Raw genomic sequence first — 22613 nt, 5'->3', positions numbered from 1 at the left:
GCTGTTGGTCATTTAGGAGTTCAGCAGCACAAGGGTTAGTTTAATTTTTAATTTACATGTTGTAATGAGCGCTGCAACAGTTGAGACAGACAGACAGAGACCACCGCAGGTACTGGGCGCCACTCATTTGAAAAATTATTTTAACTATTGCATTATTATATGACATAAGAGTGGCAAACTGAGTGTAGATAGACATTGAGGTCCATGGATATGCAACGTGTTAAAAAATGATGCAGCTATGCAAGTTTGCATTTCCAATTAGGCAGAAGGTGGATGTTGTGCAGTTCTCGTCTATGCAGATTTGTTGATTTCGGCGTTTTGTGTATTTAAACCTGCATCTCCTGTGGCTGTTCATTATCAGTTCTGTTAGCATCAGTCCTCTTAAAGGAGTGTGACACACCATTTTTTTCAAATTCTATATCTTCCAATTCATATTTTCACAAGTATAGCAGACAATTCTTTCAAACTTACATCGACTTCTACACAATTATTGTCATAACGTTGAACAACAGGTAGCACACGCAGCATGTGTGACACACAGATCGTTCACGTTTGCCACTCTTTGAATGCCAATGTATACAGTGGTACCTCTGGTCACGACCGTAATTTGATCCAAAACTCTTGTCGTGACCCAAACGTAATTTCCCCATAAGATTGTATGTAAATACAATTAATCCATTCCAGACCATACGAACTGTATGTAAATATATATATTTTTTAAGCACAAAAATAATTGATTATACCATAGAATGCACAGTGTAATAGTAAACTAAATGTAAAAACATTGAATAACACTGAAAACCTTGAACAACAGAGAAAACCAACATTGTAAGAGTTTGCGCTAGACCCTTACGAGCCGCTTGCTGTAAACACTTTTTTTTTTTTAATGAGTTTTAAGCACAGGGAAAAAAAAATTAAATTCCACTTCTCTTGTGAAACTTTTCACACCATCCTCTACTGGCTTTAAATTCCTCACCTTCGCCACTCAAAGAAGGATTTTTTTTTCAGTAAATCGCCATGAATCTTCCTGGCTTTTTATGTGTGAAATTATATATTCATTGTTTTTTAAATTATTTTATATTATGGAGGTGCAATGCAACCACTTTCCATCCTCTCACAAATTGCTTTTCCATGTTTTGCTTATCATCATATTTCATGAGATCAGGACCTAAATTTGGGCTGGGGTGCCTTCTGTGTGTTGTGTATGTGTTGCATGTTCTCCCCAAACCTATCAAACCTTCCTTGCTTCCTTGATTGTTTCAGTGAACAGGGCTCAATGGCCTGTCCCCTCCAAACCTTCATGTTCTTGTTTGACTGGAGGCTCGTCTTGTTATCTGTTGCCAATTCTACAGACGCGTAACATTTCCATGGGCAGATGACACCCTTGGCCACTGTTCAGTGTCAGAATTCTGTGCTAAACTGTATAACCCAGAAACTGCACATATTGAACATTACGAATACAATAATTATTCTTTAAAAAGAAACAATGCTGGAGCATCCTGAACATAAAAGAGACAGTGAGGGTGGAAAGACCGACATCTACAGAGTGGCCTGGATATGAGATGGAGCTCATGGTGAATTACAAGGACATCTAGTTACCACTTCTTGACCATGGCCTGAAACACTGTCTATCATAATCTAAGGCTGCAAAACAAGCTGAAATATGTTAGATTTAAAATTTAATGTGTAGCAGAGAGCAGATAAACAAATTTACAAAAGCTTCTCAAAAATTGTATGCTTACTCATTACTAATGCAGCCAGAATCTGCCTTTACAATATAGCTTAATTCAATTCATTTGTTACAAAGCTATTATTTCCTGTATCAAAAAATAGAAAAAAAAATTATTTCAGTGGTAGGCAATTTCATTTTCCACATTCACTTGACTAACTGACTCGGTTTCTTTTTTTTCTTTTTTCTTGATCCTGATGCAGTGTCTTCATGGAGATTGGAAGCTTGTTTTCTGTAAGAAATAAAATGCTGTATGTATTTCTTAATTTCATAACAGCTACTACTAACATTAAGTCAAATGCTGAAATAATTCACCTCAAATCGCACAAATCCTTAAAAACTGAGCTTAATACAATTACCTAATACCTACTCCTGCTGCTATCAAAAAATATAAAGTATGAATTCTTCTACTGCTTTAGCATTAATCGGTTTTTTATTGTGTAAATCAAAAAAGGCTACAGCAAAGAGACTTAAAATAAAAGTACTTAAAATCAAGGAAGTATGTCACCCTCAAGAAACATAATCATTTACAGTTATAGTTGTCTAAATTTAACAATGTCAACAATAACATTTATAAAATCCCAACAATAAAGGAGTTCTGAGGTGTGTTAACATCACACACAGCACACTGGAGATTCATCAGTAGTGGTCCTGGGAAAACTTGCACAAACCAAGTGTAATCAAGAGTCCCGGTTCGATCCCCACTCACTCTTATATTTGCAGTTTTCAGTAGTAAGCTGCTCTTTTTGTTAATATTATACAGTACACACATGCACTTGGTTTGCGTCTGTACTTGTGCTGTTACTTAGAGAGTCAGATCGGGGGAGGGGTGATGTTAGAGCACGTGAGCTTATTCAGTGCAGCAGGAACAACGCACATGTTGATCTTTTTCTTCTTTCAGTACATGTGCCTTCCCTGTTTATTTATATATCTCTGCCTGTCTGTCTCCCTATTATGCAGTGCTCTGTCCGTCTGTTTGTTATGGATCTTAAAAATAACAGTTATAAGGACAGTAGTTCGTGTTAATTGCAGTCTCAATTGTTAAAAAAATATTTTAAAAGGAGCATCCCACATGAAAATATAACGATCTCATTAACGGACAGTGCATACCAATTTATAAATTTTATGTCCGTTTGAGGTTAAAAAGAAAAAAAAGTAACACTTTATCCCCTGCGGGGAATCGAACTCAGGTCTGTAAGGCACGGCAAAGTTGCTGCTCTCTAAGAAGCAAATCTTAGCGCGCTATGCCACGGAAACTGTTGCGTCATCATTGAACCTTTTGTGAAAGTGTTTATTTGAACTTTGGAACTCGGGCTTTAGACATTCTATTGTTTATGCCTACATTTTGTAACATTTATTACTAAAATATGAAAAAGTTTCTGTTTTAACAATGTGTTTACACAGATTACTTTAGAAACGGAACACACATGAAATGTGTGTGTTCCAAATAACCATCTATTATTTCCACTCTAAAACTCCACTTCACTCCCAGATAATCAATCAAGGCATGAGCTGGGAAAAGTTTGTGCACGCTCTAAGTCAGTAGGGGGATGGAATAGCCGGCTGCTGGCAGCTTGTCAGTATCAGCATATTTAGAGTACAAAAGACTCTGGTGGAGAGGTGTGAATGGATTTAAGAAGCAATTTAAGGTGGGCCGGATCTACGAGTTTTTTCGTAGGCCCTGGTAATTCTAGTGTTAAAGGCTTCTGATACAAGCCAGTTCCAAACAGCCATACTTCTCACCAATGGGGGGGATAGAACATCTTCACACCTAACCCCCACAAACTATGTGTTAAGGTAAAGCTTGGCAGTTAAGCAGCCTGGCTTTGTGTGGGGGTTAACAGAGAGAGATTAAGGGGAGACAGAGGGGAGAGATTAAATATGAATGGTTCTCACTAATGCAACACTAATATTACATTGCTTTGCCTAAGTTACAAATAAAGACATACAAAATATTTTCAAGTTGTATGCAAAATTTCACATCACAACAGGCGTCAGTTCATTTTCTTTGTTCTATAAGGTTGCTGAATTTCAATCAAATCTGTCAAAGCATTTTTGAGATTTTGGGGCATTTAGTTTTTCTATTGTAGGGAGTTTCTTTACCAATAAATATTTCTTAGAGAATACCTACTGACTTAAATGTATCACCCTGCCAAATTTCAGCTTCTTAACTAAACTGGAAATAGCATTTCTATTAAAATGAATCAGCTTTGCATTATATAAAAATATGCATTATAATTTTGTACACTGAAAATAATGCTAAAAAACACGTTATACTTACTGGAATTTTTTCTCTGTTTTGTCTGGATTTAATATGATGACTTCTTCCTCTTCACTATCAGAAAGAATGACGGTCTCTGTTTAAATGAAAACCAAGCAATATTATCATATTCTCAGTGTTTCAACATTTGGTATTTAAGATCAACTCAATGTTTTTAGAGAAGCAGAACACTGAATTGTAGTCTACATTTTATTATGCTTTGTTCACATCTAATTAGACAAGTTCATAATTTTACATCTTAATACTACAGAAATGCCCCAAAGTAGCCTCCTTTGAACTGCAGTACACCTGTACTAACAGTCCTCTTCGACATGTATTTAATTCTCCATTCCTTAAATAATTGGACAATCAACATGCACCAAAGCAGAAGGTAGGTAAAGAGTTTTATTTTTCTCCATTAATTTGGCGTTGTCTTGCAGGATTGCAGCTTTTGTCCTTGAGCACGTCTTTTTGTCTTCTTGTGGGTTGTGTTTAACGGTGTTCAATTTCCAAAAGAAAAATTTTTCCCCAATTTATTTATACCCAGGCAACACCAGGCACTTTAGCTACTACTCTTTAAAATGTTTTTTAATGAAATGTTCATGAATTAACATGCCATTTTCAGATTAAAACTAAGGAGAAATATATTCTAAAGGAGAAAAAAAACTTCCCTAATGAAACTTTTCAGGCTGTTTATAATAGTTTGTTATTTTCTATAATATTGGGATAATTTCATGAAACCATCGTTTTTGTTGCTAATAGTTTAATGCACATTTAGCACAGTATTACTAGTGTTTTAATGATGAAATTTCAGATGGCTTAGTTTCAATTGCCACCTACAGAGATGAGGCCAATGTATCCTGCAGTGGTTTAACCGCTACAGTGCTTTGGCATCTTTTCAACCAAGCTAGCCACATTTCTTTACAAACTGTAAAGGTTTAATACCCATAAAATACAGGTATATAGCCAACCTGGGCAGTCTCTGATGGCACAAAAATATTTGCAACATAGTGTTTATATGGTACAGACTTTTCTACAAGCAATGACAGTTGAAATTAAATAAGGGTTGCTGTTCATTAAATGCAATTCTACATGCAAGTCGCATATGCTGATTAAACAAATATTTTTTGTGCAGAACAAATTTAAGTATATTATGAATTCATTTTAGTGCTTAGAATGACTAAAACCTAAACAAATCTTAATTTACAACATCCACTGCCTAATAGTGTAGTTCTGTTTAACAAACTGTAGTCAATGATGAAGTTCTGCCTTGAGGCAAGCTGTAGTTCCAGAAGCCACCAGTCATTAATACCTTGTGTTGGCTACCACTACTGGCACAATTAGCAGCGATGAACGAACAGGCAGAATCTGATGTAACACTGACCTGAGCTCATCCAAACTAGAAAGCTGGAGTCTGTCATGACAGTTACTAAACAGCTCTATCACTTGATGCATGCAGTGTTGTATTTGTCACTGGTTATATCTTATTTTGCTATACCAAAACAAGTAAATGACTCAAGTTAGATTTCTTTCTTTCTTTTTTTTTTATATATTTCATGTAAAAGTTTACTGGTTTTCACAAGGTCAGTTCTTTAAAAAGTCTTTGTGATGATTTGAGAGAAGAAATAATTATACAGTAATCCCTCACTATATCGCGCTTCACCTTTCGCGGCTTCACTCCATCGCGGATTTTATATGTAAGCATATTTAAATATATATCGCGGATTTTTCGCTGCTTCGCGGGTTTCTGCAGACAATGGGTCTTTTAATTTCTGGTACATGCTTCCTCAGTTGGTTTGCCCAGTTGATTTCATACAAGGGACGCTATTGGCAGATGGCTGAGAAGCTACCCAACTTACTTTTCTCTTTCTCTTGCGCTGACTTTCTGTGATCCTGACGTAGGGGGATTGAGCAGGGGGGCTGTTCGCACACCTAGACGATACGGACGCTGAAAGATTATCTTCACGTTGCTATCTTTTGTGCAGATGCACGGTGCTTCGCATACTTAAAAGCTCGAAGGGCACGTATTGATTTTTGCTTGAAAAACAAACTCTGTCTCTCTCTATCTCTTTGTCTGCTCCTGACGGAGGGGGTGTGAGCTGCCGCCTTCAACAGCTTTGTGCCGCGGTGCTTCGCATACTTAAGCCAAACAGCCCTATTGATTTGTTTGCCAGAGATTGTTTTCTCTATCTATGTGACATTCTGTGCTCCTGACACGCACTCCTTTGAAAAGGAAGATATGTTTGCATTCTTTTAATTGTGAGACGGAACTGTCATCTCTGTCTTGTCATGGAGCACAGTTTAAACTTTTGAAAAAAGAGACAAATGTTTGTTTGCAGTGTTTGAATAACGTTCCTGTCTCTCTACAACCTCCTGTGTTTCTGCACAAATCTGTGACCCAAGCATGACAATATAAAAATAACCATATAAACATATGGTTTCTACTTCGCGGATTTTCTTATTTCGCGGGTGGCTCTGGAACGCAACCCCCGCGATGGAGGAGGGATTACTGTATTCCCATCACACAAAATGTGACCTTCTGCAGTTTGTCAAAGGGCTTAGTGAGGCAAGGAGGCCATCACTCAGTCAGCACTTTGAATTATTTTTTCAACATTACAAATCAGTAATACAAAAATTGACTATAATATGAACAAACCTTAAAAATTACATGCACATCCAGTTTTTTTACTTATTGTACTGCCTCTTAAAGTTAAATAAACAAATATTTTTATTTCAAAAGTGTTCAGCTTTACAGAATGCAGTTTGCACCACTTTGCCGCAACAAGAACATCTGAGAATCAAAAAAGCACCTTCAAATTTTGAAGCCACATATTGCATTCTATTTCCATTAATTTTCCCTATTTTCTAATATAATATTTTTGTGCATATGTCTTTTTGTGAAAGCTCATTTATTTCTGGAATGCTATTAAGTATGTCAGTCACATATACAATGTCTTTTACATGTTTCTTGCACTTGATTAAAAAGGGTAAGGTGCCTTTGAGCCCACAGGACAGAGTTTTGAAACTTCCAAGTATGTAGAGAAGTGTGCATAATTAGCAAAATTGGGAAGTTTTGAGGTTTGCAGTCACAAAACTCAATAAAACAGCTTATTTTTTATGCTAAAGCAAAAGCAGTAAAGAATGTATACATTTTTATTTTTTTAATTACTATTTTGCATGTTTTATTATTTTAAAGTGAATCTTCTAAACTTTTTTTTTGGAAATATTGATTTTTACCCATTTTTCTGAGTATGTACTATATCATGGAGTGTGTGTTGCAATATGTATTGTATATACATTAAGTGTTTTGTCTCATGCTTAATAAAGATATGTGGGTGGGGAGTTGAGAAAAAAATGTGCCTTGTCCCGGGCAATATTATTTAACGCACTGCCCTGCATAAAATGTTATTATTCATTTTATTGCTCGATATAAATGGAATTCATTGAGCAAACATACAATTTTAGTGGTGTAATATTTGATAGGGCAGCAACAGACACACCTCATATATGGAAATAAAAATGATCACACTTTAAGCTCTTATGAAGATTATTTTTTATTAAAAAATATGTTATAACCCTTGTAAATAATCTGTGTGTTTATTTTTTGGGGGAAAACCTTAGATGTGTTCAAGGGTGGATTTCTTATGAATTGAGAAAAGGTCTGAGGAGGTCGCCAATCCAGGGCAGCACTAATATGGGCTTTAATTGATGCTTATTCATTTCTGGGATGGAACATTCCTGATTTTGAGCTTTGCTCTATGTTAGTGTGAAGAGAGCCTTCTTTGTATTTATGACTCATGATTTTGTTTAGTTTCTAAACAACTTGGTCTGCCACATTGTGCAACCATCATGGAACAATTTAAGCAAAGTGAATAAATTAAATAGTATTTAATACAAAATGTATGAAGCTAAAGAATAAGCATCTTGTAGTTGAAAGAAGTGATAAAAACAATAGGATTGTGTTACAAGTCCCAAAAGGTTATTAGTGCTTTGATTTTAATATTTTATTGTATTTCAGGATTTACAAACCTAATGCATACCTTACACTTCTAATATATATTTTGAATGCATACCTTTCCTTTCGTGTCTTGGTGTTGTTGAGACTTCTTCTTCTTCTTCCATTGATTTGTCATCTGCTTCTTCACTTTCATGTGGCTCCTCGACTTCCCAAGTATTCAGCACCCCTTCTCCGATCTGAGCTGTTCCAGAAGCCCACAATATGGGTGATGGTACACTGTTTTGTTAAAGAACTACTATACATCCAGTGGTGCTCACATATTTAGTGCATCTTGCCCAAGCAGTCATTATAGATTTACATTAAGAAAGCTGTCTCATTGTGCAAAAAGCAATAGGAGTTGCAGGTCTTTGTAACAGTTAATCTTTTAAACTGGAAACTAAAACTTCTAATTCTATTTACCTAAATTAAACACAGTGCGCTAACATCTCAGGCACAAGCTATAATTACACTGAATCATATATACAGCTTACTTGGCTACAGGCCACTGCATCTTTCCTTTACCCTGAAAGCCACGATTTTTAAAATGATTAAAAATATAATTTGTACCAAGCATTTTAAATTTCTTTAAAGCATTCTATAAGCACCTAGACCAGATATTTACTAAAATATTAGGATACATTTCTGTTGGTGGTACTGTATTATGGGTAATCTCTTCAACTGTCTCTTCGACCTCTGATGTATTAACTGGTGCTCCCTCGATTTTAAATGCCGTTATTCTCTGGTTAGGCAAGGATTCTGCAAAGCCAAACTTTCCACCTTCTTTCCTGCAAAAACAAAAAAATATTAAAGGCTGGCAGATAGGAAACAACATCTTCTTGGCATGTTTTTCTGCTATGTCACATTTGATTGGTAGATGAAAAGATGGGACAGAGCTATTTCATCAGCGCCTTCCAAGTTTTATAAGAAAATTTTTACTCTGGCAACTTCAGTAAATAATGCTATGAGACATATAAACATAAAAATAGTAAAGTATCAAAATCGTTATCACTAGTTGTGCTTTCATATTTTTTATATTAAGGTATTGGAAAATGTTTATTCCTTGTAGGGTTTGAGAATCTTCACATTTCTAAATACAAAATGCAGTATAGTTTATATGTATTTTATTTTTTTATTTTATTGATTTTATTAAAAATCACACAACATTCCATACAAATAAATCAATTTTTACAAAAATAGGATGTAAAACAAATCAACCCCCACCCCTGAGAAAGAGAGCTAGGCCAGCAGAGTAAAACTTAATGCTAGTAAAAATAAGTAAATAGATGAATTAATAAGTGAATAAAGATAAATGGGGAAAAAAAAGAAAAAAGGGAGAGAATCTGCTTCCTCAGTGCTTTAAAAGCTTATTCTAAAATTTTATTGATTAGATCCTGCCAGGCTGCGGTGGGTTGGCACCCTGCCCGGGATTGGTTCCCTGCCTTATGCCCTATGTTGGCTGGGATTGGCTCCAGCAGACCCCCGTGACCCTGTGTTCGGATTCAGCGGGTTGGAAAATGGATGGATGGATGGATCCTGCCAGGTTTTGAAAATGTTCTGCATAGATCCTCTAAGTGATTTTTTCCAGTTTCAAATAGTATATAACATCAGTTATCCACTGACTTAAAAAAGGAGAGTTAGGATTCTTCCAGTTGAACAAAATAAGTCTACGTGCCAATAGTGTAGTAAAGGCAATTATAGTTTGTCTTTCTCCATTTTAAGACCATCTGGGAGTACCCCAAACACAGCTGTTAATGGATTAGGAGGGATTTTGACACCAACGCTGTCTGATAGGCATTTAAAGATCTTGTTCCAGAATGATGTTAATTTGGTGCAGGCCCAAAACATGTGGCCCAGTGAAGCTGGAACTTGATTACAACGTTCATAGGCTGGATCTTGCCCTGGAAACATTTTGGACAATTTTAAGCGAGACAGATGTGCTCGATATATAATTTTGAGTTGAATAATTGTATGCTTTACGCATATGGAGCTCGAGTTGATTCTCTGCATTGCTACCTTCCACTCCCTTTGTGAGATATTGAGAGAGAGATCCTTTTCCCATTGTCCACTTGGATCTTTGAAAGGGACGGACTGTAAAATGGTTGTATATATTGCAGAAATACTGTCTGATTCCTTAAGACTGTTCAGTATTTTTTCCTGCACAGAGGTGGGTGGGAGGTGAGGAAAATTGGGCAGGTTCTATTTAACAGAGTTTCTGATTTGAAGGTAGTGAAAGAAATGTGTTGCTGGAAAGTTAAATTTGGAATGTAATTGTTCATAGGATGCAAAGACGTTGTCTATGTACATATCTGTAAGTAATTTAATCACAAATGTTTTCCAGACATTAAAAACTGGATATGTTTGACAGAGTGGAAAAATGTGGTTCTTGTGTAGAGGTGCCACAGATAAAAGCTTCTTTATCTTAAAATGCTTCCTACATTGGTTCCATATTCTGAGTGAGTGAAGCACAATTGGGTTGTTAGTATATTGGCGATAACTTGTATTTATTGGGGTACAAAGCAAGGAATGTAAAGAAGTACTGCAGGATTTTATTTCTATTGCGGACCAAGCCTGTGTATGTTCATCTATTTGTATTCATGTCCAGGTTTTAATAGCTTGTATATTTGCTGCCCAGTAATAAAACTGAAAGTTAGGTAGAGCCATGCCACCTTCTGCCTTAGGTCTTTGTAGGGTCGCTCTTTGGATATGTGGATCTGTTGAATTCCAAATATATGAGGTTATGGTTGAATCTAATTTTTTAAAAAATGATTTTTTGATTATATTAGAATGTTTTGAAATAAAAAGAGGAGAAGCTTAGGAAGGATATTCATCTTAACAATGTTACAGTCATATGAAAAAGTTTGGGAACGTTTCTCAGCCTGCATAATAATTTACTCTACTTTCAACAAAAAAGATAACAGTGGTATGTCTTTCATTTCCTAGGAACATCTGAGTACTGAGGTGTTTTCCAAACAAAGATTTTTAGTGAAGTAGTATTTAGTTGTATGAAATTAAATCAAATGTGAAAAACTGGCTGTGCAAAATTTGGGTACCCTTGTAATTTTGCTGATTTGAATGCATGTAACTGCTCAATAACTAAATTGAGTTATTTGGTCATAACAAAAAGTGCTTTGCATGGCGGAAGAAGAACACCGCTTTCCATGAAAAACATCTGCTACCCACTGTCAAATCTGGTGCCGGTTCCATCATGCTGTGGGGCTGTGTGGTTAGTTCAGGGACTGGGGCCCTTGTTAAAGTCGAGGGTCAGATGAATTCAACCCAATATCAACAAATTCTTCAGGATAATGTGCAAGCATCAGTCACAAAGTTGAAGTTACACAGGGGTTGGATATTTCAACTAATATTGTGTGCTTGAGAATTCACTGGAAAGAGCACACTTTTAGTCAAATTAATTCTGAGATCAGAAATCTTTTGAAATTCTTTAAGTGCTGTTAGGACTGCAGGCACAGTATTTTGTGGACCTGATATATACAGTACCATATAATCTGCTTATTGAGAAATTTTCTGTTCAAGTCCTTCTCTGATAATTCCCTTTATCTCCTAAGCGTTTTGACAGTGAACTGCCAGTGGCTCAATGGCAATTGCAAAAAGCAGTGGTGACAAGGGGCTTCATTGTCTGGTACCACATTCTAGTTTAAAGTATTAATGTTAATACAAACTGAAGCTTCTGAACTGGTATACAGTAGGTTGATCCATGCACAAATATTCGGGCCAAACCCAAATTTCTCCAATGTAGTGAAAAGGTAGTTCCATTCAATCATATCAAATGCTTTTTCTGCATCCAATGATAATATCTTCGGGGTGTTTGACTTTGTGGATGAATATATTATATTAAACAGGCGTTGAAGATTGGAAGCTAAGTGTCAGCCTATAATAAATCCAGTTTGATCTTGTGATATTACCAAAGGCAGCACGTTCTCCATCCTTCTAGCTAGGACTTTGGATAGTATCTTAACATCATTATTCTGAAGTGAAATTGGTCTGTATGAAGCACATTGTAATAAGTCCTTATTTTGTTTAGGAAAGACGGTGATTAATGCTTGGTGAAAAGTTTGAGGAAGAATTTGATTGTTTCTAGCTTGTGTAAATGTTGCTAATAAGAGGGGAGCTAGCTGAGTGGAAAATTTCTTATAAAATTTGGCTGGGTAGCAATTGGGGCCTGCTGCTTTCCCACTCTGAAATGACTTTATAGCATCTAATAATTCTGATAGCGTTAGAGGTTTATCCAATTCCTCTACACTGAGAGTATCTACTTGTATCTGTAATACATCCAGAAATGCATTAGATTGCGTCTTGTCTTCTTTAAATTCAGTAGAATATAAGGATTTATAGTAGTCTCTAAATGTGTGCATTATATTTTTATGGTCAATGATTTTATCTCTGTTTGTGTTTGCTGGGATTGCATTGCGAACTTCTTGCTTGTGGATTTGTTGAGCTAAGATCTTATTAGCTTTCTCTCCATGTTCATAGTAATGATGTCTTGATTTAAAAATAAGTTGTTCTGTTTCTTTAGTTGTCAAGAGGTTGAGTTCTGAATGCAGAACCTGCATTTTCCAATGAAGTGCCTCACTTGGACACCTCGCATGCTCTTGATCAATTCTAGTAATTTCGTTGATAAGCTCTGATACCTTCTTGGTTTCCAATTTATTTCTGTGGGAAAGATATGAGATAACTGCCCTCTTAAGAAGGCCTTCAGGGTTTCCCAGAGTATTCCTGCAGAGACCTCTGAGGATGCATTTGTCTCTAGAGAAAAACTGATTTGTTTGGATATAAATTCTGTACAGTTCTCATCTGCTAATAAAAGTAGGTTAAGATGCCATCTGCGAGATGAGTATGTGGGGCATAATGATTTTAGCTCCAAGATCAAAGGGGCATGGTCGGAAATAACAGCGTCACACTTGCAAGATTTAATCATAGGCAAGAAATTGTTATCTACAAAGAAATAATCAATTCTTGAGTAGCAATGCTGCACTGGTGAGTAGAAGGAATATGCTCTTGAGTTTGGGTTTAGAAATCTCCAGGGATCTGATAAGTTGTGATCAATTACAAACTGTGTAATTGTCTTTGTAGTGTTAGATGTCATCACCCCTGTGACAGGAGACCTATCTAAGTCTGGATTTAAAATACAATTAAAGTCCCCAGCCATTATAATTTTATGAGTGTTCACATTGGGAATGAATGCAAATACATTTTGCATGAATTCCCTATCATCCACATTGGGTGCATAAACATTTATCAATTTCATTTTACAGTTAAATAAATTACCCATGACAATCACATATCTCCCTTCAGGATCAGATATTGCATCTGACACTACAAATGAGACTGTTCTCTGTATAAGAATTCCCACGTCTCGAGTTTTCTTTGTAAAGCTGGAATGGAATACTTGGTCAGTCCAGTCCTTTTGCAGCTGGAACTGATCCTTGCTTAATAAATGGGTCTCCTGTAAAAAATAGTGTTTAGACCTGTTAGGTGAGAGAGTACTTTCTTTCTCTTTAATTCGTGATTCAGACCTTTAACATTCCAGCTCACAAAGTTAACTGTCCGGTCATGGAGACATTGATTATGAATTTTTGATGTCATTTTGTAGTCTTAACTGAAAGATGAGTCAGCTTTGACCTAAATTTCCAATTTTCCCAGGAGTTATTGCCATGAAGCCTATGGTTATGTTGGCACTTATCATTATAAGGATTAAAAGGTTAGATCAGATATAGCTTGCTCTCTTTCTCTCCCCCCTAGTCCCCCCACCCCCATTTTGCCTCCCCACTTGAGGCTGGACCACACTTCACAAAGTCCCAGTCCTCTGACATACCTAGAGACAGAGCACGTCCAAAACAAAACAAGCCCCCCAGCAGCGGCGTATGAGGATTCAAACTGAGATATCTATTGCCAACACAGTCCATATACTTTAAGCATAAAATATAATCTTTAACAGTCTTGAAATAGTAAGAGAGTAAACCCAGGAAATGGTGTTAAAAAGTGGCCGTGGACAAGCATAGTAAACCCTAATATAATAACAACTAGCAAAATACCCGCGCTTCGCAGCGGAGAAGTAGTGTGTTAAAGAGGTTATGAAAAAGTAAAGGAACCATTTTAAAAATAACGTAACATGATTGTCAATGTAATTGTGTTGTCATTGTTATGAGTGTTGCTGTCATATATATATATATGTATATATATATATATATATATATATATATATACACACACATACATATACACACACACATACATATACATATATATATACATATATATAATATATGTGTATGTGTATAATATAATATATGTGTATGTGTATAATATATATATATATTTATATATGACAGCAACACTGCAGTGGAGTGTGTACACCTGATGAGCTCAGAATGAGGGCGAAACACGTGTCGTGTACTCTTTGCATTTATTTGACAGTAAACTATTTCAACCATTCTATGATCTGCTCATCACAAACTGAGGGCACCGTGGCGGATGTTAGCAGATGGCTGGCCAACCACAAGCGTTACCTGGTAGGTAACCACCCATACAATCAGATTGTGACACAGACTACGAATGCCGTGAATATATATATATATATATATATATATATATATATATATATATATATATATATATATATATATATTACACACACACACATACACATATATTATATATATTTACATACATATACACACATACATGCAGTTTCAATAACATAGAAATCAATATAAACAACATTAACATCATTATCATATGAGAATATGAATATATAAGAAGCACATTTCATATAAATATAAATTATTAAACAGTAAAATCTTCTTCTATAATTTGCTACCGTGCCTATTCGTTTGTCCAGGATTTTAAATCACCTGTACCTCGCAAACCGTTTCACCTATTGACTTGAAATCTGGTACACATATAGTACATCACGTCTACTATCCGCTTTATGGGTGATGATTGTATTACTCTTTTTATCTTTATTTTATTTTATTGTAGAATCAACTCCTATCAGCGCACACCAGGGCGGCCGTGGGCGGATGCGTATGGTGTATTCACTCCATGTTATCGTGCATTGCGCTGTCACTGGTATTTTGATAAAAGAATTTGAAAAACATATAAGAAGCGTATAAATTATTAAACAGTAAAACATTAACATTTAAGAAGTAAAGTTGCATTAAGTACTACTGCAGTGCCTTCGGGTATACCTCATTTTTTGTTTGCCCATTACATGCTTAAATGTATACATTTTTTGGTGTACCTACTCGAGAACACGCGACATATAACCGAGCGTGGGAGAAGCATGGATTTTAAACACGCGTTGAGTTCATCTGCTGGTCTCCCTCGTGGAATAACTGGTAATGTTTGACTAAAATCTACAGCGAGTAAAACGACATTACCTCCTATTTTTTTTTACGATCTCTGAGATCTTGCTTTTTTCGGTTCAAGGCTTCATAAGCTCTTTTATGTTCTATGGTGTACTTATCCCAAACCATCATCTTTGAATGTTGCAAGACTTTCGCCTTGTATGTAGATCGGGGTAATTACATTCATTGCATTCCTAGTCTGAATCACAATCTGATTGTATGGGTGGTTACCTGGCACTGTAGGGTTGCCACCCGTCCTTTAAAATACGGAATCGTCCCGTATTTGAGAATGAAATTGCGCGTCCCGTTTTGAATCAATACGGGACGGGATTTATCCCGTATTTTTTTTATCATTTTTTTTAAAGCAGCGTCTCATGCAAATCATCCCACACGCATTTTATGAAGATGCCTCCTTTCCTACTTTTGATTGGGTAATACTTGATGTCATCGTTAGTTTGATTGGTCTTTTTAACTGTCCAGTGAGGAGGGCGGGTCTTTTAAGTAGAGTCTGCAAAGTGTTGGCATTGGGATGTGGCACCCTCTGCAGTATGCGTCCCTTATTTTTTTGTATTAAAAGTGGTAACCCTACCTGGCAGGTAACACTTATGTTTGGTCATGAAGTCGTCTAAAATCCGCCACGTGCCCTCTTTTAATTGCGAGAAGCAGATATATATAGCCAAATTCTCGCGCTTCGTTGCTGCGAAGTACTGCTTTTAATTTTTTAAGAAGAAAAGAAAACCTTTTTAAACGGATCGAAAATATACCAATAGCAATTTGTTAAGGATCTGTTTTTTTGTGAACCTCGCTTTTCACAGCTGTCGCGCTACGGCGTGCGTTTCGTTTATTTGACAGTATGTAGATCGTGGTAATTACATTCATGGCATTCGTTTTCTGAATCACAATCTGACTGTATGGGTGGTTACCTGCCAGGTTACGCTTGTGATTGGTCAGGAAGTCGCCTTACATCCACCACGTGCCCTCTTTCTGTTCCCAGAAGCTGATCATAGAATGGTTTTAATAGTTTACTTTCAAATAATGCAAAGAGTATGCGACACGTGTTTCTCCCTAATTCTGGGCTCATCAGGCATACACACTCACTGCATCCCCTCTCGGGAATCGAATCTCTATCGTCAGCGCCAGAGTTGAAGCCCCTAACGTTGCGGTCAGCAAGTCGGCTAACATCCGCCATGTGCCGTCTTTCAGTTGCGAGAAGCAGATCATAGAATGGTTGAAACTGTTGCCCCTAACGTTGCGCTACGGCGTGTGGTTCGTTTATACCTCGTGTCTTCTCATTAAACTTTTATCTTGCGAATATGTTATTGCAATCCGCAGCGGGAGCGTTTCTATAAACTTAAACTTACGTTTTACACCGTGCTTTGTTTCCCTTATGAAGATGCTTGTATGCTTCACTCGCTCGCTTCTTATTGTTTCGCTCCCTTCTCAATTGTTTAATTAATTTTTTGTTCTTCGCTGTTTGCAGCTCTTCCTTCATTTCTCCCTACTGCGTTCACAGTCTTTTCACGTGATTACGTGGGAGGCGTGATGACGTGACACTCAACTCCGCCTCCCACGGCCATCGAGCTGCCGTCCATTACAGTATATTGTCAAAAAAGAGGTTCCAGTTATGACCATTACGCGTTGAATTTCGAAATGAAACCTGCCTAACTTTTGTAAGTAAGCTGTAAGGAATCAGCCTGCCAAATTTTAGCCTTCCACCTACATGGGAAGTTGGACAATTAGTGATGAGTCAGTCAGTCAGTCAGTGAGTCAGTGAGGGCTTTGCCTTTTATTAATTAGTATAGATAAATCAAGGGTATGATGTTAAACAGTCTCCTATAAAAAAAAAACAAAGTTACTAATTTAATTTCTTCCACACATACTGTACATACATATATGGATATGATTGTAATTAAAGTAATTAAAACATAAACAAAGTGGCCGAGATGGGAAAAGGATGTATAATTACAGTACCAATATCATTGCAAGCGGATCAGACAGCTGGTAAGATCTTCTTTGCCATACCATGACAGGGTGCGACTCACGATCGTATTTCAGAAAAGTGTCAGGCTCAGTTTTCTTAGTTCTTTTTCTGATTCCTCCATAGAGGTATAAATGTAAAGCTTGCCTTGAATGTCCACTTTCAGTTTGGCAAGACACAAAAGGCTGTATCTGATCTCGGCTTTCCGTAAGCGCTGTTTAATGTTGTAAAAAGCGGCATGTTTAGCAGCTGTTGAGGGTGAGAAATCAGGGAAGATACGAATGTGTTTATTTTCAAATATAATCTCTGTAATGTCACTTCTCAGACAGAAACAATTTAGATTGTAATTTCTCGAAGCGCACAACAACAGTCCTAGGTTTAGAGGTATTTGATCCCCGTATGCGGTAAGCTGCTGCTATCTCGGTGTCTGATTTAAAGTCCTCTCCAATTATTTTTGAGAATGTTCAGCTATGAATTTCAATGGGTTTGGGCTTTCACGATTCTCAGGTAGACCTTCGATTCTAATATTATTCCTTCTGCATCCATCTTCCAGAGCAGCAAGTCTGTCTTCAAGTTTTTTGCATTCGGAATTCGCAGCTGTTGCTTTTCCGTCAAGCGGTGGATGCCAGATGTTCGGCTGTTTCAATTCGAGTCGTGAATGTCTGCTTAACATCTTCCAGCTGATTGACAAGTGCTCTCAGCTTATTCTCAAACTTTTGCCTCAAAGCGATTATATACACGTTTCTCCAAGTCTTTATTATCCTGCCGCAGCTTCTTGTCTGTCTTGAGCATACCATTTATTTTTTTCTTTATATCTTTCTTGAGCTCATTTATGGCCGTGGCCATTGTAGTGATCATTACCTTCAGTTTGGACTGATCGTTTTGGCTTTCATGCTCCATAGGTGAAACGGCAAGCCCTATTACAGCTGATGCTCCTGGCTCGCGAGGAGTAGATGAAAGTGTGGATTGCAAGGCTATTTCCAGTTCAAGTGACCTTCTGGAATCAATGAGCTATCATGACTAGCATCACTTGCACATTCACCCCATTTTTGCTTTCGACTGGAGATGATGCAGCGGAGCCTGTCTGTTCCAGGTCAGTCTCTGAAAGGCCATACCTTGAACTTGGACTTGATGCCTGTCTAGGCTTGAATGTAGTTCTAGATTTTGTTTCTTTCCGAGCCCCTTTCTTGCCGCTCATGTTTATATATGCTTAGATATACTTTAATAGAACCTCCTCGGGTTGGGTAAATACAGGATACCTCGGGATAATAAGAAATAAAAAAAAAAAACAACATCGCTGCTAACGAAGCTCCACTTCAGATATCCATCTCCCATAATGGACGAGTTTATATGTATATTCTTATTAGTTTTAAGGGCGTTAACATCTTGAACATGACAGAAATGTACATAAACTGACGTGAAAACAGTTCTGGGAACTTGAAAGTTCTTACCATGTTTCAATTTTAAAAACTAACCTTAAATTGCACCTTTAGTGATACCACCTTAGTTAAGTTGGCAATTAGAGTATCACATCATGTAAAATGAATAACTAATCATCAGGCAGTATATATATTTACATGTATGTCAAAGCAGGCACCTTGCAGTCAGATTTATGGGTAATGCACCTTACTTGGATTCAAGGAACTCTGTGCCATTTCAAGAAAATAATATACACATGTAGCTTAACACACTGAATGAGCATAAAAATGTCCAACGAATACAGCAGCAAATTTTTCACACCACAGTTAAAAAGCTAATGGTACCAAAGAGGAAGATTCAGAACTGTTGAGTGTTTAGGTGATGCTGTCTAAATTGCATCAAGACGTTGATACATAGTCCTGAAGTATTAAAAATCCTAAATTACATCTGGGGACTTATCTTCTATTGCTACCGAAAGGTTATAAAATTAATGCAACAGTAGCCAGGAGGATCTCAGCCTAAGAAAAAGATGTGTGCACTTAAACAAAAACAGAAGACCTTTGGAACAAAGCTAGGAACTGCAGGTGAGGCCTAGATGGCCCACCAGTCAACCGAAGGGCATCCACACACACCCAGACTCACTAATACTGGGCCGATTTAGAGACCCAACTTGCTTAACATGTTTTACTGGAATGTAGGAGGAAGAGAGGAATACCTGGAAAAGAACCTAAACTAAAACTAACTAACTAAAAGCTAACAAGGAGAACATGCAAACAGAAAAGATACTGTTTGGGCCAGGATTCAAACCGAGTCACTTGGAAACATGAGGCTACACTGCTAAATGACTTCTACAAGACAACCTTATAAAGAAAGCTAAAACTCCAAAACACATTGTGGAACATCTTAAAGAGCTGTGCTTACCAGAAAGTCCACAGGCATTAAAAGCTGTAGCAGCTGTTTGAGGAAGAAACTTGTTTGCTTCACTTGTCAATAAAAAACAGAAGTTACTAGGAGGAAAGGGGGAGGAGGAGGTTGGGAACGTGTGCTGATTATGGAGCGCTGCTGTACCCAGCACACGAAAAACCACCCGGAGTGGGACTCGAGCTCTACCGTGCAACAGGTAGATAAAAATGAATTGAAATTCAGTTTAAAAGAAAATTTTTGGAGATGCATGTACTTGTTAGTATTTGTAGAACTGCTGTAACCAAATACCTCCATGTATTAGAAATATTAAGCTCTGTTACAACCCTCCTCTATTCTGTTTCTCTTCTTGTCACGCTGTGGCTCTACTTCCAACCTGTTTTCCTATGCAAGGGAAAGACACCAGAGGTACTGGGTGACTTGGAATCAAAGGATGAAAAGATTCTATTGTCATATTAGTCTCTCCAGCACAAATGTATACTGTATGATGGGCAGGAAAGGGTGGGCAGCCAGTTGGCCTAGGTCTCCAAGTCTTTTGACTTTGTGACACAAGTAATCATGACCATAGCTCAAAGCTAATGGACATATATTGCTAGGATACATTAACATTAATCAGTTTGAAATTGAGAAGAATATGGTGTCCCACAGGGCTCAGTACTGGGACCTTTACTATTTTCACTTTACACGCTTCTGTTGGGAACTATCATTATAAAACATAACATTAACTTTCACTCATATGCAGATGACACCCAATTATAGTATTCTCTTAGATCAAAAGATGTTTGTCCAGTGTGGATGGATGAGAACTACTTGTCTACGAATATAGAAAAAAACAGAAATGTTACTAATTGGAGGGAATGATGCTGGCTGTAACAACGCTGTGTCATTCTTTAACTCTGTTGGAATCACAATTAGTTTTACTGAATCAGCCTGCAATTTAGGCGTTATTTTTCATACTAGCATGTCATCTAAAAAACACACATTATAAAACTATGCAAAACATGTTTTTCCATCTTAAAAACTTTGTAAGATTAAGATGTTTTCTAAATATTCAGGATACTGAGAAATGAATACATGCATTTATTTCTAGTAGGATTGACTACTACTACTAATAATAATATTCCTTCTGCATCCATCTTCCAGAGAAGCAAGTCTGTCTTCAAGTTTTTTGCATTCGGAATTCGCCGTTATTCGATGACTGTTCGAAGTGTTCTTTATGCAGTTTTCAGTTAATTCAAAATTCTTCTGCAAGAATTATAACGTGAACCAGAAAATATGAACAAGTTACTCCAGTTCTCAAATCCTTACATTGGCTCTCAGTTAAGCTTAAGGGAGATTTCAAAATCTTCCTTTTAACTTATAAAGCCTTAAATGGACAAAGTACGGCTTACTTATCTGAACTTATCATTACTTACAAACCAGAATGCACATTAAGATCTCAAGATGCCACCCTGCTTATGATTCCAAAGTTCAACAAAATAATAGTGGGAGCTTGAGCATTTCGTTTCAAGGCCCCAAAGCTGTGGAATGGTCTGCCTGCTAATATAAGAGATGCAACTTCAGTCTGAGCTTTTAAATCCAGGCTGAAGACTCACTGCTTTAATCTAGCATACCCTGAGTAGAGCTGCTGATTAGTTGGGCATACTGCATTTCTGTTTGTTAGTTATTTGAACAGAAATACAAGTAATACAACATTTTTAAACTGTTGCATTCTGTTTCTCTTCTCTGGATCTGGATGAGGCATTTGGTTCCACTGCTCTACTGCCAGGCTTCTCTTTTGCATATGAAAAAGTCATTGGATAAATCTTAGTTAGAATCATCAGATGAAAAGATTCTCTCATCAGACTGAACAGCCAGCACAGACTCCACTATAGAAAATTCAAGTGTGGTTAGGTGGCAGTTGGATGAGGTCTTCAGGACTGTGACTTTATTTTTCACTTTCTCTTTTACTATTTTAATCTCCACCATTGTCAACTGGCCATAGTTCATCAAATATTACTGGTTTACATTTATGTTTAATGAGTTTCTACTTTGTTTTCAGTGTTTTAACAAATCTGCACTTATATGTGTACCAGTTCTGTATTTAGTAATTAGTACAATCTATACTAGTATTTTAACAGAATTGTTCACATCGCTCTGTGCCTGCCTTCAGTGAAGCTTTATGAAAAAAATAAGTTGTATTGTAATGTGTGAACTGTGTAGTTGTACTTTACCAGTGAACTTGTTACTCTGAGCCTGTAGTCAATGAACAGTACTATATAAAAATAAACTGAATTTAACTAAAGATGCAGTTTAACTGAGCAGCCGTGGAGCCCAACAAAATACTTTGTGCTTATTTATACTTATGTTTCGAGATCTGGTCTGAAGAATTTTAAATGGAATAACATTATCTCATAGGACCATTAAAGTCTATGGTAAAGTGTGTTAAAGATCCTTGGTGGTACAAGATTTTTAAAAACAGCGAGGAAGCGCTGACCCTGTGAGTGCAGGTGAGTGACAGAATAGCTGTGTGGCCATGGGGTTCTTAATGAAGGAAGTTGCTAATTATGCTTAATGTACATGGGAGCAGTTAATGCAACTGTCCATAATAAAGGCTTAACGGGGATTAAAGGGGAAAGGACAGGGAGAAAAATGGAGGTAAAATCAAAGAAAAGAAATAGAAAAAAGGAATGTCGGGATTGAGGCAGAGCAGCTGCACAAAAAAGTAAGCTCTATGTGGATCAATGGTTCTCTGGGAGCAGGATTGCACCTGATGAGTGATAGATAGGAGAAGTAAAGCTGATTGCTCCAGTGTAGTTCCACAAATACTGAGGGAGTGTGGTGGGAAAAGGAAGTAGGGCTTGCAGGGTCCCCATGGACGCTGAGGGAGGGTGGTGGCAACCTGAGCCAAAGAGGGTTGACTGTCCTTGTCAGTTTGCATCTCCATTAGCTTAGCAGATCCCATG

General features: G+C 37.1%; 1 protein-coding gene across 2 annotated transcripts in view; it reads right to left on the bottom strand.

The window, feature by feature from the left end:
* Window positions 1–1662: 1662 nt before the first annotated feature.
* exosc9 (exosome component 9) overlaps window positions 1663–22613 on the bottom strand; it is a 59710-nt gene continuing 38759 nt past the window's right edge. For both annotated transcript variants that reach the window (XM_028802177.2, XM_051927656.1), the window contains 4 exons: window positions 8625–8771; window positions 8063–8223; window positions 4011–4086; window positions 1663–1961 (listed from right to left, as the gene is read on the bottom strand). In XM_028802177.2, coding sequence (XP_028658010.1) covers window positions 1877–1961; window positions 4011–4086; window positions 8063–8223; window positions 8625–8771 — 469 coding nt within the window. In that variant the 3' untranslated portion in view covers window positions 1663–1876. The remainder of the gene's footprint in view (window positions 1962–4010; window positions 4087–8062; window positions 8224–8624; window positions 8772–22613) is intronic.

This window comes from Erpetoichthys calabaricus, chromosome 5 (assembly GCF_900747795.2).
Source record: "Erpetoichthys calabaricus chromosome 5, fErpCal1.3, whole genome shotgun sequence".
In the NCBI taxonomy this organism is placed as follows: Eukaryota; Metazoa; Chordata; class Cladistia; order Polypteriformes; family Polypteridae; genus Erpetoichthys; species Erpetoichthys calabaricus.
Note: the sequence above shows the minus strand (reverse complement) of the source record. Positions and strands in the feature narration are given on the sequence as shown.